Genomic DNA, 19,757 nt, shown 5'->3' with positions numbered 1-19,757 from the left:
ATAAAATAATTAATAAGTATTAATTAAGGAAGATGCATAGACATAAATAAATATAAACTGGAAGTAGGAAGTTATTTTTATTTGGGGGAAGTCAAATATGTTTTATGTACTATATCTATGTGAAAAAAAAATTGCGGCAATTGAGCTATAAAATCTAGGACTATGATTTCAGCCAATATATAACTATGATCTTTAGTTTTGAAAAGTACAAAACTGCCATATTCCCAGTATTTTGCCTTTGTTTCATAATCATAGACATAGGCAAATATATATAGGTTTGTGATGTAGATCTATCTTTGTTGACATGGCTTCTTTATTAATGTATGGCGGTCGTCTTATCGATTCAAATTGTTAGAATTAGTTTTTAGTCAAAAAAGTCAAAGAAAATTAGCCATAACTCTAATAAATATGACTAATATTTGTAATAACTAGGTCTAATACTTTTTCATACTTTTTACTACTTACTATTAAACTAGTCAGTCTAACATCTATGCATGCAAGCTATAGACTAGATCTAGTATAAGTATAGATTATAGATCTAGTGACAATCTAGTCCTAGACTATTTATATACGAACTATAGACTAGACTATACAGATTACATTTATACTTTATAGTATAGTAGTATAGTACTAGTAGTAAGTAGTATTTTTTTACTATAGTATTTATAGAGACTAGATCTAAATCTAGTATTTAAAACTATTTATAATTATTTTAATTATGTAAATTTAATAGTAAAAAAAAAACCATGGCATATATAAAATCTAGAATTCTAGGGGTATATAGGTTATGGCTGAAAAAAAACAAACTATAAATACTTTTAATTTTACACTGCTCATAACTGCTGTATAACTCATACAAACTTATCTTTTCCCAAATGTTTCCTATAATAATTTTTACTTTATCGTCCACTCTATATATATATGTCTATGGGAAGATGTTTCTAACATACGTTCTTTGCATTTAATGTTTCTTACGTATGTTCTTTGCACAATAAATAAAACAAAGATGTGCATGTTTGAGTGTGTGCATTTTTTTGCCTTGTATTAAAAACTTTAGAAAGAAAGCTAATTTCATTGTTTAATTCTTTTGACTTAATAAATAACGGAAAACCTTACAGTAAACTTTAAAATCGCATAAAATAAATTGAATAATAGTACTGCAGTTAGATCTAGCAAACAAAGAAACAATATGCTGGAGCGTAAAAAAAAACAAAAAACAATCCTTGACCTCTAACTAGTGGACGGGTATAATTTATCTACATGCTTGACTGACCATGCCAATGTGTTATCTTTTTTGACTGACACCCAACTCTATTGCGTGCGTATGCTCAAGGAAAAAACAATGCTTGATGGATAACACAAACAACTATACACACTACTCTAGGACTACATGTTTAGGCTCACTAGGTATATCTGACCAGGTTGTTGCTCTGAAATGCATGAACACATACATCCGACCACTATACAAGGCAGATTGCACTTTACTTATGAGAGATTTACATTAGTAATTAGTTAAATATATATTAACATTATTTACATTGACCCTCTCACATACAGCCTTTACATTTCTTGGCATCGTACATACACACAGACACACTCATGCTATACAGATTTTTAGAAATACTGTTAAGTTTGAATAAATCAATCAGTAACAGAGTTTAAAACAATACGGTATATAAAAGGAAAAAAAATAAAACCAACCAATATAGGTATGTTATTTAACAGTTTCGTAAAATGTTCAGCAACACAAGCTATAAACAAGACACTTAGGTATCCGGCTCCGGCTCCGGCCCCGGCCGAATATCAAATTTACTATCCGGTCATATCCGGCCCCGGCCGGATATCAAAAAGTACTATCCGGTGCACCCCTAATACTGACCTATGTAACATACAATTCAATGTTTAGATCTAGATCTAGTAATTAGACATCGAATAAAGAGCACTCTTGTCTCATAATTATTATTTTGCAATTTTTAGGTACATACTCTAAAAAGATCTAGGTCATCAATCTATTTAAATGTACCTAAGATGACTAAAATTAATAGACGTTATTTATTTCGATCTAAGATTTTCGAAACATTATCTTAATGGAAACTAACAGGAAATGGCTTTATTTCATGTATTTGCGTGAATATATAGTTCTGTGATTAATACAAAACGATCTATATATATATATATATATAGGTCTGTGAGTTGATCAATCGCGGATAAGAATTTGTTTCCGTTTTCCAGTCTAGATATAATATATATAGGTCAGTTTACTGAAATGTAAAGAAAAATGAGAGATCACTCTGAAACTTATTCATGTAAAGAAAACTGAGAGATCAAGCTGAAACTTAATCATGTAAAGAAAACTGAGAGATCAAGCTGAAACTCAATCATGTAAAGAAAACTGAGAGATCAAGCTGAAACTTAATCATGTAAAAAAAAAACAGAGATCATGCTGAAACTCAATCATGTAAAGAAGATACACATTTCTGTCATGGTAAAACTCAATCATGTAAAGAAGATACACATTTCTGTCAAGGTAAAACTCAATCATGTAAAGAAGATACACATTTCTGTCATGGTAAAACTCAATCATGTAAAGAAGATACACATTTCTGTCAAGGTAAAACTCAATCATGTAAAGAAGATACACATTTCTGTCAAGGTAAAACTCAATCATGTAAAGAAGATACACACTTCTGTCAAGGGTAAAACTAGTCTGTGTAGAGAATGGATAGGAAAATCCTGAATCAATGAAATTACATGAACTCAAACAAAATATGTAAGAGTAAGTCCCAGTTATATGCGTAGTTCAAAGTAAAGATGACTAATAAGGTGACTGTAAAGATAACCATAGAGATAACTCTAATTATGACTTTAAATTCGGCTAAATGTGAATGTCATGGTAGCTGAAAAAAGGGACAGTGGAGGTGACTCTAAATGTGACTGTAAATGTGACTGTGATGTGAAGTAAAACAAGACAATTTAATAATAAAAGGTAAAAATCTTCATTTTACATTAAGTTCATTAGTAAACATTTCAGCATCATGATAAAATAAAATGATAAAATGATAAAATATTTTTTTAAAATAAAATACTATAGGATTTAATTTGACTAGATTTTAATGAAATTGCTTTTATTTTTTATTTAAAATAAACTATAAATTACTTTCCAGATGTTCTTTGTAAAAAAAAAAAGTAATATTAAACGTTTTTCATTTTAAATGTAATGGATGTACAGATTACATTGAAAATTTGTTTAGTGGAAAGATTTTTAAGACGGTAAGATGTCTTGTGGAGACGTATTGAAGCACGCAGAATAGTCTGTCAGAACCTCACAGCCTCACATAGACACTTTCACAGCCTCACATCCTCACATAGACACTTGCACAGCCTCACATCTTCACATAGACACTTGCACAGACTTACATCTTCACATAGACACTTGCACAGACTCACATCCTCACATAGACACTTGCACAGACTCACATCCTCACATAGACACTTGCACAGACTCACATCCTCACATAGACACTTGCACACTTGCACAGCCTCACATCTTCACATAGACACTTGCACAGACTTACATCCTCACATAGACACTTGCACAGACTCACATCCTCACATAGACACTTGCACAGACTTACATCCTCACATAGACACTTGCACAGACTCACATCCTCACATAGACACTTGCACAGACTCACATCCTCACATAGACACTTGCACAGACTCACATCCTCACATAGACACTTGCACAGCCTCACATCCTCACATAGACACTTGCACAGCCTCACATCCACACATAGACACTTGCACAGCCTCACATCTTCACATAGACACTTGCACAGACTCACATACTCACATAGACACTTGCACAGACTTACATCCTCACATAGACACTTGCACAGACTCACATTCTCACATAGACACTTGCACAGACTCACATCCTCACATAGACACTTGCACAGCCTCACATCTTCACATAGACACTTGCACAGACTTACATCCTCACATAGACACTTGCACAGACACACATCCTCACATAGACACTTGCACAGACTTACATCCTCACATAGACACTTGCACAGACTCACATCCTCACATAGACACTTGCACAGACTCACATCCTCACATAGACACTTGCACAGACTCACATCCTCACATAGACACTTGCACAGACTTACATCCTCACATAGACGCTTGCACAGACTCACATTCTCACATAGACACTTGCATAGCCTCACATCCTCACATAGACACTTGCACAGACTCACATCCTCACATAGACACTTGCACAGACTCACATCCTCACATAGACACTTGCACACTTGCACAGCCTCACATCTTCACATAGACACTTGCACAGACTTACATCCTCACATAGACACTTGCACAGACTCACATCCTCACATAGACACTTGCACAGACTCACATCCTCACATAGACACTTGCACAGACTCACATCCTCACATTAACACTTGCACATCCTCACATCCTCACATAGACACTTGCACATCCTCACATCCTCACATAGACACTTGCACATCCTCACATCCTCACATAGACACTTGCACAGACTCACATCCTCACATAGACACTTGCACATCCTCACATCCTCACATAGACACTTGCACAGCCTCACAACCTCACATCCTCACATAGACACTTGCACATCCTCACATCCTCACATAGACACTTGCACAGCCTCACATCCTCACATAGACACTTGCACAGCCTCACATCCTCACATAGACACTTGCACAGCCTCACATCAAAACATTCATTCGGCCTCCTTTTCAATTGTCAAATAACTTGAAACTATTTGGAATCTCTAGAGATGCAAATCCCTCCAGAATTCAGCGTAAACAAGCTGATCGAGTTGTTCCTAACATCTGTATTATTTTATATCATTTTCCTTTATAAACATCAATATTGGCATTTCTGATTATAATCTTTCATTCGGGAACTTGAGTTCTGATTGTTAGCGTCAATTAATCTGATTAGAGTTTCATTAAGAAATCAAACAGTCTACATCTCAATCGAAGAACAGATCAGTTAGACAAACTAATACCATTGGAATATATCAATACAATTAATTACAAATTGAAACATTGGCTCAGCGCGGGGCCGGGGAGGGATATTAATCCCAATTAGCAAAGAGGAGAAGAGGGGAAGGCAGCATTAAATGATATGGGCCCCATTATAAGCGAGGGAGAGATAATGATAGGGGGGGGGGGAAACGAGATTTGGATGAAGGAACATATTGAGATAGTGGGGGTGTAGCAGATATGGAGGCTAGGAATAAAGGGGATAATGGGAGAATAAAGGAGATAATTGGGAATTAGAAAGATGTTGGACGGAAACTTCGTTACAGTATCCTGATCAAAAAAAAAAGTAATCGACACAATTTTTTAATTGCGTTTTGTCCCCACAAGTTAATCTTTCCGTGAAAGTCAGTCTTCAAACTGTGCGTTCTCATTTCATGCCAGTCTCAGGTCTAAATCTTTCCATTAACTTTTCTAAAGACTGAAAGCTATTAAGAACAGAAAAAAATCTTAACTATAAACATTCATATCAAAAAGGCAGGAATTGAAATGACCAGTCTCCAACCTCCAACAACCCACCTCCCAGTCCCCCTCCCCTTATTTTTTTGTTCTTTTCTTCCCCAGCTTGAGAGTAACCTATAAAGAAATCGCTACAAGCAACAACAAAAAAAAGTCGTCTTCTGAGCTGACAACGGTAGAACAAAAATAGAGTCAAATTATTTGACACAATATGAAGACAGGTATTGATCCTAGTCGTTGCTGTAATTAAATGCCAAAGCAGCTGAACAGTCACTGGTTAGTCACGGCATTCAACGAGTTGCTGGCCTTTTAAAAAAAAAAATTTTTATATTCCAATAACAAAATCTGACTCTAAAAATATAACTGATCGTAAGTGGTGGGTTGAGATTAGAAATTGATGTGTTAGAATTAGGGTTTTATAAGTTAAGATTAGGGATTGATGAGTTAAAATTAAAAATTGATGAGTTTGGACTAAAGTTGGATGAAAAAGGATTACGGAATGATGAGTTAGAATTAGGGAGTGATGAATTAGGATTGAACAGAGTTAGGATTAAGGAATGAGGCTTAAGGATTAGGGATATCTAAGTTATAATTAGAGATTGATGAGTTAGGATTAGTGAATGATGAGTTAGAACTAAAACCCTGCCACTCACTAAAGTCTCCAAAAGCAGTCTGTGTTTACTTTTGCTACACCCCAAATTTCAGTCATAGTTGTAATTGTCACGCCAGTGTCGCCAAGACAAGATTTCTAATTTGGAAACCCCCTAGCTACGCCACTGCTAGAAATCTATACATTTTAAATAGTTGAATTGTAGAGCGAAACTAAAACGTTTGTGCACATTTAGCAATGAAGAAATGTTTCAGTTCTAAGTTTTTTAGGTACAAAAAAAAGCGAAAGATAGTCCACATGCTAACAGTAAGAAAAACATTATTAGCATAGAAATGTACCGGTTGTTGTGATGCTCATATGCCAAACCAAGGTTTACCATTCTTTTGTCTAAGCTGTACGGAGGCCAAACCAAGGTTTACCATTCTTTTGTCTAAGCTGTACGGATCATCCGAGTATACAACTCTTTAATTAAGATTGCCAGGTAGAGATAAATCTCTATTCAAACTCTTCAGGTATCATACATGTGCGTCTTCCTCTCTGCAGCCCAACCATTGATTGTAAACTATTCTGTCCATTAAGGGAAAATGAAACCCGATGGGAGTTTGAATCGGATTTTATCGATTTATTTTATTAAATATAGAAAAAGGCACAAAATAAAAGTGGACTACGAGGCTAATGAAAATATCATTATCAATAATTAGGTGAACACAGTCAACGACTGGCTAAGGGACTGGGTTAAAACATTTTTTAAAAAAAGAACCCATATGTTTGTCCAGTTAGTGTGTTTGAATGTTTGTTTCTACTTTGGCTTGGCCATTTAGCTGGCTGAGTGAGTAGACCGTTGGATAGTTATAACAGTTTTAGTGAACCCCTGATGGGAGGATGGGAGGAGATATTTTAATGTAATCCTACGTGAATAGGAATGGCATCTATTATTACAAATATAATTATTTATACCTTATTTATAGTTAGGACCACTTAACATATCGAGAAAGCATAGTGTCAAATGTCGCATCTCTTTCAAGGGAAGTTGATAACCGTCTGACCAGGGCTTGCACCAAAGATGCTTGCGCTCCATCTTGAACAAACGGTGGCAAGACCAACTACACAGGAAATACTGTATTCCTCATTGATCTTCGGACTTGAAGACAAACCTTTTTTATTAGAATTAGGAGCATTGTTATTTTTCATTGGAACGGATGGGAGATTAATTTGTATTTGTCTAAAATAACTCAAATGGATAGCTCTATTTTCTCACGGATAATAAAGATTATCATTATAACCCCTATATCTTTTTCCAAATACGATCAGATTTAGCTCACAAAGAGAAAGTCAGACTGTGTACCGGACTAATAAGTTTCTCCTTTCTTACAAATAGGCATCGATGTCACGGAAAGGCTGAAGTTGTTTTTTTCTTATCAGAATATGACTAGTTCCTACTATAGAACAGACTAATGAACATCAATTCTCATGTTCCCTGGTCAGATTCTGAAATGTTCTTTTTTAACAATTCTATGACATCCAGGCGCATAACAAACAGTGCATTGAATATTAATGAATATTAACAATGTAATACTAATAAAAACAACGTCAACTGGCCAAACAACGCAACCACGTCTGCAACACTTTGGCCAAGCAGACGAATATTTTGTATGGAGGCAAGGAGGATTTTTTTGTCGATAGTTTGTTTTTCATAACTTTCGATATTCCTACTGAAAATGTTGAAACCTGCATTTTTGCCAGCATTGCATTTTATGGGTCGAATCTGAGTTTGTGTGAAACACTAACTCTCTCTTTGTAATATTTAGTCTAATTTAGGAGTTTCAGATTGCCGTTGATATAAGTAAATGTCTTTTTTTTTGTTAGCATTGAGAACTTTCACTGAAGTCTAAACATTTTAAACACTCTCTGTCTCCTATTTGTTTAGTTTCCTATTTTTATGATCCGGTTTACATTATTAAAGCAATAAAGTGCAAGGTCATAATAAAAAAAAAAGAATAAGTGATATGGGGAAAGGTGGTGGCTCTATAGGTTATATAAAGAAAAATGTAATAAAAAAAAGGAGATGATTGGATTTAGAAATTAATACACAAACTAAACAATGTCAAGGCCGATATATAAAAAGATCACTATTGCCAACTAAATAATAAAAAAAGCGCTTAGAACTTCGATTCGCTAGTGCTTAAAAGTGAAAAAATAAATCATATTGCTTTTAAATTACATAATTCTGTACGCTAAGAGCAACAAAATAACAATTAGTAGCCATATATATTTATCGCGTAGGTGCAAATCTTTAATACTAGAATGTATATAAAAAGCGAGTTTTTTTTTTATTTTCTATATCAATCTAGATAGTAACGAAAAAAAAAACTGGCACAGTTTTTAAAATCAGATTGAAATCTTGTTAATGCTGATAAATAGTATGCCTACTATGTCCGGAGTTTTGAAATAACAACTCTACAACCTTCATTTAAAAAGAAAATATTTAATAACAAAAAAGAATGTTTTCAAAGTTCTGGTAATAGAATTCGTTTCCTTTTATTCAGAAAAAACGAATCAATACAGCAAAGAGATTAATGATTGTTCGTTGTATTCTCTCGCGTCTAAAGGAGGACATATTTGAGCATTAGTCCGATGTTTTGAAAGGTCATCAGTTGAACTCTAGCGCTCCCAGTGCGGCGAATCTCATTTGTCAATGTAATACCCAGACTGGGTCATAGGTCTTATTGACCACCCGGACGCGTCTCTCAACGCCAGGCACTGACTATGGGTGGAAACGACATGCTCACTCCTCACCGCCCCTTTCCACAGCACCACAACATACGCTATTTATTATATCTGCTAGTTATAAATGATCAGATTGGAGACAAGAGATGGGAAGGGGGGAGCACGGCGCCCCTTGTCCAGAGACGCTACGGGTCTAGTAGATCTCATGACACCGTGACGTGCGGTCGCTAAGGAAAACAAAAAGGGACGTCACGCGAGTCAATCATTTCAAAAAGTCGACGTAAAGCGTTTTATTAAAACGTAATGCACGGGCAAAAATTAAACGAAACAAACAAAGAGTGTTCTTTTTTTTAAAGTTACTGTATGCAAAGAAAACATAATACTGTTTTGTAAGTGCCTTTGTAAACAATGCAACGTTACCTCAGTATTTTATTTCTTTCTTTATTGTTCTACAATCTAGATAAACGAATTGAAAGAAATATTTCCATTAATTCATACAATAAAAAGTCTTAGATGATGGATCTAGTTAACAACGAGTAGTTCTGTTTTTCTTTAACAACGTCAGTAGTTCTCAAATTCCAGGATTGTTTACCCTTCCATTAAACATACAGACATTTTGAAACATTTGAAGTTTAAGCTCTCTAACACGTTAGATTGTATCATGTTCTAAAAAACACAAAGTATTGTGTACGCAATAGAATAGTGGAAACGTTGAATCAACGTGCGTCGTGGACCTACAACAATATCACACAAGACGTGTGCACAGGATTAGCGTTCAGCCAATAGAAGTGCACTTCAAGTGTACTCGAATGAATCACATCATTCAAGGTTTATAACTGCAAATATTTTCTTCAAAAAGTTCAACCCATAGACATATATATCTATGTCTATGGTTCAACCAGTAAGGGGCGTAACTCTGTTTATTTTAAACCCTCTCACTTAGATATTATTTTTCGCATTCGCTGATTCTATAAATACGTTGGCTAGGATATATCAACAATTATATTTAGTAAGGTTAAGCGAATTCCCCCTGTCAGACCTTGCGATTTTTGAGGCAGAGGATGTAAAGGTCATCTATTTCTGTGGCCCACGGTTAACGAGGATGATATGTGGCCAGCACAACGACCAACCGCCTTTACTTTTCCCTAACTAATGTTAGGCACCCATTTGAGTTGGTTGGAATCAGAGTCGCCGTAAAGATCCCGAAATTAAAAATCCCAGTCTTCACAAGGATTCGAACCCGGGTTTTCTCGGCTAGGAAGCCAAGTTCTTACCACTCAGCCACCGCACCTCATTATATATAGACTCACGGCTTACGTCTCTATACCTCTGTCACGTGGCTAAAATTGACATGTTAGATACACTCAATGAACGTCATTTTTTAAAATGCTTTTCTCTGGAGACTTTAACTGCCTTTCATCTGAATATAAACACAAAATTAATCAATTCTTCCCGGATACATTTCTGTTAGTTGTATGTTTCTGATTTTACTTTCTAAATTGAAATAAAATTGAAATTGTATTCACTGGATTTGGTATGAAGTTTTCTTTTCTGAATTGAGTAGTGTCGTTTTAGCACCAAACTGCCGGTAGACAACTAAACCGCTGTTGCCGTATTATATTTATATATTACAAGACTTGAAATAAAGTGAACAACTTCTTTGTGAACACAACTAAATGTAACTTTGATTATATTACAATATACACAAAAGTTGACTTAAGCTGAAATGAAAGAACCTTATATTTTAAACAAATATAACTCCCTATCAAAACACGTCTTTGCACTCCGGCATCCAGAAGACATCTGGTGTACTTGACACAGCTTACGACAGCGCTGCTTATCTTGCAATCATTCTACAAGACTAACCTTAAATTAATGCTCCCTTTTAACAAATAACACTAAATACTCCCTTTGTATGTCAACTAGGAAACACACACATACACACACGGGAGGACTGGGTGTCAAAATCGGCCCGGGAATTTCTAGACACTGCGACCCACAAATTGTATGTCATATGATGGGCGTCCAATCCTATCTGTCCTCAAAAGCATTGCGTAAAGTGTAATAATATATCCAAAGTATTTCACTATATGAATCATTTAAAGATGATTTTGAAACTATCTTATAAGTACTATTACTAAATGACTAAAGTACAACATTTACAATGGGGAATCTCTTAACATGTACTACAACTCCTGCTACAAATACATTAACATCTACATGGACACGAAGATCAACGAACATATTGTTTATAATTCAGTTTCATATTCCTCGACATTTTCTCAGGCATATGAACTTCAATGAACAAATAGGCCCTACAACTCTTCATCCTCCATTATTTAACTGCTCATCTCACAAGGTCATTGGGGCGCAGTGGCTGAGTGCTTAAGCGCTTGGCTTCCGAACCTGGGGTATTTGGTTTGGATCTCGATGAAGACTGGGATTTGGAATTTCGGGAATTTCAGGCCCCCCCCCCCCCTAAGCCCACCCAGCTCTAAAGGGTACATGGCATAAGTGTGAACGAAAATTCCTGCAACTATATACATTAACATCTACATGTACTTGACATTCACATTCAAGGCGTTCAAAGCTGGTTCTGTTCTAGTGTTTGACACGACTCCCTGTCACAATCATCTCTAATAAAGGTAAACAAAAATAAAATTACAAAGAAAAGCTAGATGATCGACATCAAACAATGAAATAAAAAATTAGAAATTAAAAAATGGGTCAGGATTACGTGATTTTACCATCACAAAAGAGATACAAGTCACCAATAGCAAAGACAAACAGACACAAACACTCTTTTGTTCCATTGGCAATCAAATCATTAAATAAGAACAATCTGGTATAAACTTTGTCACATGTAAATTCTGAGTGAGTCTAGTGTGAATGTACATTTTTTTTTAAATAGTTATAATGTTTTTTGTTTGGTGTAATGCACAAATTGTAAGACAAATTTCCTTACGGATAATAAAGATTATTATTTTTATTATTAACCTGCCTTTCTCTTGATTTCTGCGAAAGAGAGCTTCTAAATAGGTAGAGTAAACACATTGCGCTCTTCTAGCCGTAACAGCATTCTAGCGACACCATTTAAGGGACAGTGTGTCTAATGCCTACTCTATTTTTACCTTAAAAATTCTAAATTTAGTAATACTTTAATAAATTAAAAATAAATGTCATCTGTTATTTACTTACAGTTATTTACTTTTCAAGATTTGACCTTTCGGTTTTTTTTATTTTCGTAGTACAACGACATAAAGAACTCTATAGATGTTTTAATAAGAAATTTTTGCATTTTTAAAAATAATAAATCCTTTTCTGCAGTGAATAGTCCAAATGACATAATATTACTAAAATAATGTTTAAATTTATCATTACAAAAATTTTACAACAAAAAATTCAATTTTACTTTATGTATTTATTGTAATAAAATTTCAATTTTAGACATGAAATACATTTCTGTTGTAAACCAATATTATTTTTTATATTTTATTTGTATGAATAAAAAAAATAACAATTTCTATATTTGGTACATTGCCGAAACAGTTTAAAAATTTTTGTTAGCGAGGACCATTACATAACCTATTTAGTAGCTCAAAAGCTATGGTCAGAAAACCTGCTGTTTTGCATACATGTCACCATACTGGTCGAGAATTTGTGGTTTTACCAGACCCATCGTAATGACCAGCAAGTCTTGGGCAGTCTAAAAGAATATGAAACACGGTTTCCTCTTGTTTCAGGCTGCGGGGGCACCGTGAGTCAAAGTTCGGTCATAGCCGCACAAAATAAGAGGCAACAGAACAGTGGCCTGTCTGCACTGTGCTAAAAAAGCTTGCTCAGGCCTGGATAGCCTCCACCTCGGGGAAATGCGGTCAGGGCGCTTCATGCGCTCCCAAAAATAAAAATAATTTCATAGAAATAAAAGACTGACAAATTTGAAGCATATAGGCCTACTCTTCACGCCAGTTCGGAAGGCAATTTGAAAATGATATTTTTGAATATTGGGATCTTTATGGCGCCCCTGAGTCCAGCTAACTCCATCTCTAACGGGTACCTGACTTAAGTTGGGGGGACAAGCGTTTGGTCGTTGTGATGCTCGTTAACCATTGGTCAGAGATCTGTCCTTTAGATCGCAAAGTCTGAATGGGGAACTTTACTTTACTCACAAGGTCATATACTGCTTTCTCAATAGCTTGGAAACCTAGTCTGACTGTCTGCATCTTAGAGCTGGTTTTACACACAACAGAACATTAAGTTCACTTGTTTGAAGGTAATTTAATACCCTTACGTTCAGTAAAACAATTGCTGTCAAGATTATTTCATATTTTAGCAAAGCCTCTTTGTATTTCGACCTAAGTCTATATCTATGTCGTCTTATGGCGTGCATTAAAATATTATTTTTTTAAATCACGACGCTCAATGTTTTGCTTTGAAAGAGAATATTATCAAATCTTAAAACATTTTACTGGCATTCATGCGGCCCTTTCAGTGACCCTACCGGCCTAATTAGCTACCGGCACACCGAGCATTTGCCAGAATGCCCATATAGCCAGTCCGCCACTCCATACACACAGTGAGTGACACACACTCCATAAGAAGTAGACAACTAGTAAAGTACTCCATATATCTACAGATATAATGCCAATATAACTGGAAACTGAATAATCTTTTAAATGACTGGAAGAAAGATTAGCACATACCTAAAGGTACCTTTAATAACATGCGTTTTACAAGCATCACAAGAGTCAAAAGGCAATCTGTGGGTGATCTAACTTTGAACCAAGTTACTTTCAAATCTAGAATTACGTCAGTCACTAATATTTACTCGCATGGATGATTTTATTGTGTGTGTGTGGTCACATCCTCTTTCTCAAACATCAAGGGTATAAAAATGTGTATCCCATTACTTTTGTCTTAGAGTTATCTAGCTGTCTATGTCGGGTGCCATTTGCTACCAAGGTGTTTTCTGTGCCAAACTGGCGCCCAAGCTGGTCTCAATGGCGTATTCGGGGAGGCATCCTTGTTACGCCGTCCCTCTTTTATTTACCAAAAAGAATATAGCATTTGGTATACGGTCGTCCCAATAGGTGCCCTGCCTTACGCAGCTGTCCAACAGTAGGCAGTGCCTTGACACTGTTCACACAGTCATTTTTTTAATATTTTAGATAGGTACACTAGCGCATATATCAAACGATGTACTTTATCAGCATGAAAGATGGCTGACATACGGAATGGCTAATTGGCAACAAGGAATGAACAGCAACGAATAAAAGAACAAATAGGTTAGAATCACATAACATACAGTAATATTAGATACCATGTCTTTGTGCATGCGAAGTATTAACATACCAGCAAAATTAAGTATACTGATGGCACCGTAGATGTATAAAAAAAAAGTTTAATTATTGTTTTGTGACATTTTTGTCAAAAGTAAATTGTCCTAGCTTCCTAAGATTAAAAAGTCTTTGATGTATCTACGTGTAGATATTTTAGCATTGCTCATTCTATGTCTCGATATTCATATTCTTGTAACTATCTACGATTTGATTGTTGATCTGAATCTCCCGGCTGTTCTTCATGCTTTGTATATATCAACAATAATTAGCTTAGCCTTCTGGGCATTCAAAAAAAAATGTATCTATGAAACAGAAGTAGTAGGATTTAACCTCAGTGACATAGCAAGCATAAAAGGCGCCCCCTGCCTCTACCCTCTCCCAAGTACAAAGAATATTAGCAACAGTGCATCAATATCTACAAAGAAGGTGCGATAACTCAACTCTCTACTCTCTCTCTCTCTCTCTCTCTCTGTCTCTCTCTCAGCTAAATTCATCCTATATAGCTCTGACAGTATGTCACCTAGCACCTTTGCTCTTGTCTTACTGGTCAGTCAGAAGGACAAAAACGTTGCCCTCACCAAATGAAGGCCACAATGTCATAACATTGTTACGAAAATTCGAAGCCAGATATTAACCCTAAGCCTTGAACCTGAGAATGACAGATCTGGTAGAGATAGGACGATGGGAAGAGTTGTCTTCGCCATGAATGGAAGTGTGTGTGTGTCGGGGGGGGGGGAGATAGGGGGAAACGGAAAGTACAACAAAAACTCATCCTTTACATTTCGATCCCTAATATTTCCTGATTAACCAGCCAGTATAGAGTTTAGGAGTTGTGGTTAAGAAAGGGAGAGACTCGTATAAAAATAAAATTGTGATTTAGATATTTAGTAAGCCTTCACTACATGTATATACCAGCTGGTGTTAGAAATGTCATTCTTAGTTTATTTATAATAAACCTATAATTTTGAATTCATTTATGTCCTTACATCATACATTTTTTAAAAAAGTTTATGCATGACATGAATGCTAACGCGCTTGGCTTCCGTACCGAGGGGTCTGGAGTTCGAATCACGGTGAAGACTGGGATTTTTAGCTTCAGGATTTTTAGGACAACCTTGAGTCCACCAAACTCTAATAAGTACCTGACATACATTCGGGAGCTAAAGGTTGCTGGCCACATATATTAGTGTATTTTAATAGCTACTTCCTGATTGACCAAAAATACAAAAGGCATGTAGCTACCCCAGGAGTAGGGCAATATGTTATAGTCAATAGTTTATTGCTCGTGATGTTACTAAACAAAATAGTGTCAACGACAATAATGGACAAAAATATTGGTAACGTACTGTTATGGACGGTATTTGACTTCCTTCTATCACCGAACTGCTGATAGACAACTACACCGTTGTAAGCGTAATATATCTTAACTAATAAAACTTCAAATAACTTCAATAACTTCCCTGTGAACAATGCTAAATATAAGGTTATTTATAATATAGACAAAAGCAAGTTGATATGAGATAAAATAAATGTACTACACTTTGGTAATAATATTTTTAACAAAATCTAACTCATTACAATAACACAATCATTCAGTCTCACGTTCTGGAGTCGTCTACCCTAACTAAAACCAATGACGACAATACCACCTATATTACATCATTCACAACAAATTGCTAACCTCTTCCCACAGTCACCATAGAAACACACGCACACAAACATTGTGAGAAACTAATGTTTTTGACCAAACGCCAAATCAGTTCATGTTCTCTTTATACTCCTCCTGTGAGCCAAGCTTATTTAATGAATGCTCATGGATCAGTACGTAATGACAGCATGTATTACAGATCCTCTATGAACTCACACTATCTGTCTGTCTGTCTGTCGGAAGTCTTTTACACGTTGTTGTTGTCTCCCACTTTCCATACTCTGATCAAGTTAAAAATGTGTATAAATATTCGTTATAGATGACAACATATGGAACAAAATTCTGTGTTTATTAATTAATTGTTTCAAATAGAAAAGTGTAATAAATCTTGCAGTATTGAGAGATATGGCAAAAAATTACAGTTTCCATCATTTAATCTTTTTTGGGGGTATTTTTTAATACTTTGCTTGTTTATAATTTTTTAAATTGAAAATGTAAGTTAAAAGGGCCTCCTAGAAGAAAAGAAAAAATCTGGTCACTTGAGGCTTGGCCCAATTTATCAGCCGAAACCCTGAAGGGAGTCCAGGTGTCATGGCAGCTATCCGTTTCTTGTCATTTGGTTTGTTTGTAGCTCGTCTGTTATCCACGGCAAGCTGTCCCTCGATTCCGGATGTATGTGTCCACGCTAGGCAACCGCATTGAGACTACTTCCGGTGCTGAGTCAAATTTAGTCTGATGAGTTATTATAGTCATGTTGCTATTAGCCCCGAGAAATTGGTTTAGTATTTCGTTGAGCAATGCAGCAGCAAAGCAGTTTTTTCACTTACTATTCAGTTTCCAAGTAGGCTCTCTACCAGGGCCGGATTTAAGGATGGGCAAGCCCGGCTACTACCCGGGGAATCCACAAGAGAAGGGCCTCCACAATTGAGATTTAAAAAAAAAAAAAAAAAAAAAGCTATCTGAATTTCGACGAGTCAGAAACTTGAACATTAGTTCGCATTTTTATTTTCGATATATACAGCGCATTTGGTCGCCTGCGAGAGTATAACAGAATAGGTCTCTTCACCTAACAACAATCAATGTTTATGAAACAGTTGTTGTTAGCATACTTTTGTGTAACTCTTAGACCTGGGTGTGCTATCGCGAGAATCCAAGGCTTCTCGAACGCTTCCATCAAATATGACTTCACTCTATAATGACTTTATTACAAAAAAACATGTTTTGCTGGAGGCCGGTGTGGACACTATGAGAGACAATCGCATGCCAAAGGCAGTCTTCTTTGGTGAGCTTAAAGGAGGACGGCGTAACAGGGATGCGCCCTGTAAGCGCCATAAAGATCAACTTAGGAGCCATTTCACCCTCACTGGCATAGAGGCAAGTAGCCAGGGGCGGACTGGCTATATGGGCAAACGGGCAAATGCCCGGTGGGCCGGTGCCAAATGGGCCGGTCTGGTCGCGACCAAAGAAAAAAAAACTCAATGCAGACAACTTAAAAACAAAAGTGACAGCAGCAAGACACAAAGGCCCGAACACGTTTTCTTGGGGGTTTTTTTTGTAAATTATTATTACAATTCATTTTGTACGTATTATCATTTGTAAAAAGTTCGACCGTACTTTCTGCTATGCATGAGCGGCATGGCCTTCAACACTACTTTGATGTCTTCGAGACTGTGTTTGGCCTGATCGTTTTGCTGGAAAGTAAGTTTCTTGTTGTTTATTTGTAATAACATAAATCTATAAATACTGCACTCTGGCCACTTAAGGCTTACAAAAAATATTATTTAATTAAAACATAAATCTAATTCTAGATAGATCGTGTACCTTATGAATCAATATGATATTATGATTAATGGCAATCTTATGCTTATGCTTAGTATGAGGTCATTAATAATGAAAATTATTACAATAATTAAAATAATTTATATTTATATAGAGCTGTCATATAAGATATTTAATGAAAGGAGATTTAGAATCATTTATATTTTAAATAATATATTCATATACAATTGAGAATGTACTAGGAGGAAGCAAGAGTTTTTCACATTTAGAAGTGCCTCTATAACCGTTCTGCTTTCTCTTATCTTGTAAAAAAATATCTATCTATCTATCTATCTATCTATCTATCTATCTATCTAATATATATATATATATATATATATATATATATATATATATATATACTTCGTCCATCGTGGTTTGATGATGACCACTTTGTCATCCAGGGTGCTGAGAGCTTTACACTGGGGTTTTATGTCTCCTCGTGTGGCTGGTGAGACCTATGTGAGCCCGGAATGTTTGGCCGTACACTAGGCAGGTTATTCCAGCTGGAGCTGGTGTCATTGGCCTAGCTTTTCTTCTCTGGCGTTTTGCGTTTTTCTTCTGCCAGCATTGTTCTCTTTTCCTCAGCAACATGTGCGCCGGTTTTCACAGCGCGACGTCATGATGCTCTGTCATGTGCCTCTGGCTCCCAGGGTGTCCCTGAAGCGCTTTCTTTGACCACCTTGCGAGCGCTTTCCTTCGCTTAGTTGGCCATACAATAGTCGTTTAGGGATGCGGTGGTCTTTCATTCTGCATACGTGTCCTGCCCATCGCAGCTGGGACTGCATCAGGATTGTGTGGATGCTTTGCAGACCCGCTCTTTGAAGGACTTGAGTATCTGGTATTTTGTCTTGCCATTTGACATTCAGTATTTTTCACAGACATGTCATGTGGAAGTGATTCAGTTTCTTTGCATGTTAACTGTACACTATCCATGTTTCTGGGGCATAGAGCAATGTAGGGAGGATGACGGCTCGATAGACCCCTAGTTTTGTATTTGTGGTGATACCACTTTAAAGGAATGGGTTGCCTGAGTCAGCCTTGAAAACCAATGATTTAGCATATTTTAAGTCACAGATCAACATGCATGACTAGATTGACACGTGAAATGCGTAGGACCTAATTATTTTATTTTTTTGAAGAAACGTCTGTAATCTATAAGTAATACCAAAAAGTTTGAAACTCATTAAGGCTGCTAATGTAGTGTTTATAGTTTTCAGACTACATACATGTATAAATAGAATACATTATATAAGCCAACGAAAGCATACATTCAGTTTTCGATGCGTTATCAAACTTTATATGTTTTGAATAGAATTAGGCTTACACCTATGATAAAACACATGGGCGTAGACGAGAGGGGAGGAGTTCAAACCATCACTGGCCTCAGATCTCATTGTCTGAAAGGGAAACTTTACTTACTTCCTCAGTGCAGCCAACGTAAGCAAACTACAGTCACCAAATTTCATGAACGTAGCCAAAAGAGGGTTTGTGGTTTCCCTCTCCCCCCCCCCCCCCATCCCATTCCAATACAAAACTAAAAGCATTGTTTACCATTTTCTACCAGTCGCTGAACTCCAGTGAATAGAAGATTTAGTTTTTGATCTTTTTAGCGGAAGAGTAGCAGGCTAATTGCACTGTAGATACCTTAAAATAAGCATTTTTTAAAGCTTAAAATAACGGAAATAATGCTTGGATCCGGGGCTTCGCCCCTGACCCCACTGGGGGAGCTTACAGCGCTCCCCCAGACTCCCTTGCTGTCCCTTGGTGGTGTGTACTACCTTTCACTAATTATAGAAAGAGAGTATTCTAGGGTAGAAAAAACGTTTAAAGATAAGAATGTAATGAAGATTAATTACATATACACACACTAATATATATATATATATGTATATATATATATATATATAAATATATATATATATATATATATATATACACACACACATAAAAATTGCGTAGGGGGTTTAAAATCCTCCCCCTACACCGAAAATATATGCCATGCCATTTGTGGGCCGGTTTATAATGTAATGCCCGGGCCGATTTTGATACCCAGTCCG

At 36.1% G+C, this 19,757-nt stretch overlaps 1 protein-coding gene across 1 annotated transcript; it reads right to left on the bottom strand.

Moving 5' to 3' along the window:
- Positions 1–3,503: 3,503 nt before the first annotated feature.
- On the bottom strand, positions 3,504–6,544 carry LOC129924307 (keratin-associated protein 16-1-like). The gene is made up of 3 exons (XM_056018566.1): positions 6,504–6,544; positions 4,637–4,783; positions 3,504–4,335 (listed from the first exon to the last, which is right to left on the bottom strand). Exons 1-3 carry the CDS (start codon positions 6,542–6,544, stop codon positions 3,504–3,506), a joined length of 1,020 nt encoding a protein of 339 aa, XP_055874541.1.
- Positions 6,545–19,757: the final 13,213 nt, after the last annotated feature.

Source organism: Biomphalaria glabrata, chromosome 1 (genome assembly GCF_947242115.1).
Source record: "Biomphalaria glabrata chromosome 1, xgBioGlab47.1, whole genome shotgun sequence".
Lineage (NCBI taxonomy): Eukaryota > Metazoa > Mollusca > Gastropoda > Planorbidae > Biomphalaria > Biomphalaria glabrata.
This window is presented reverse-complemented; position numbering and strand designations above follow the sequence as displayed.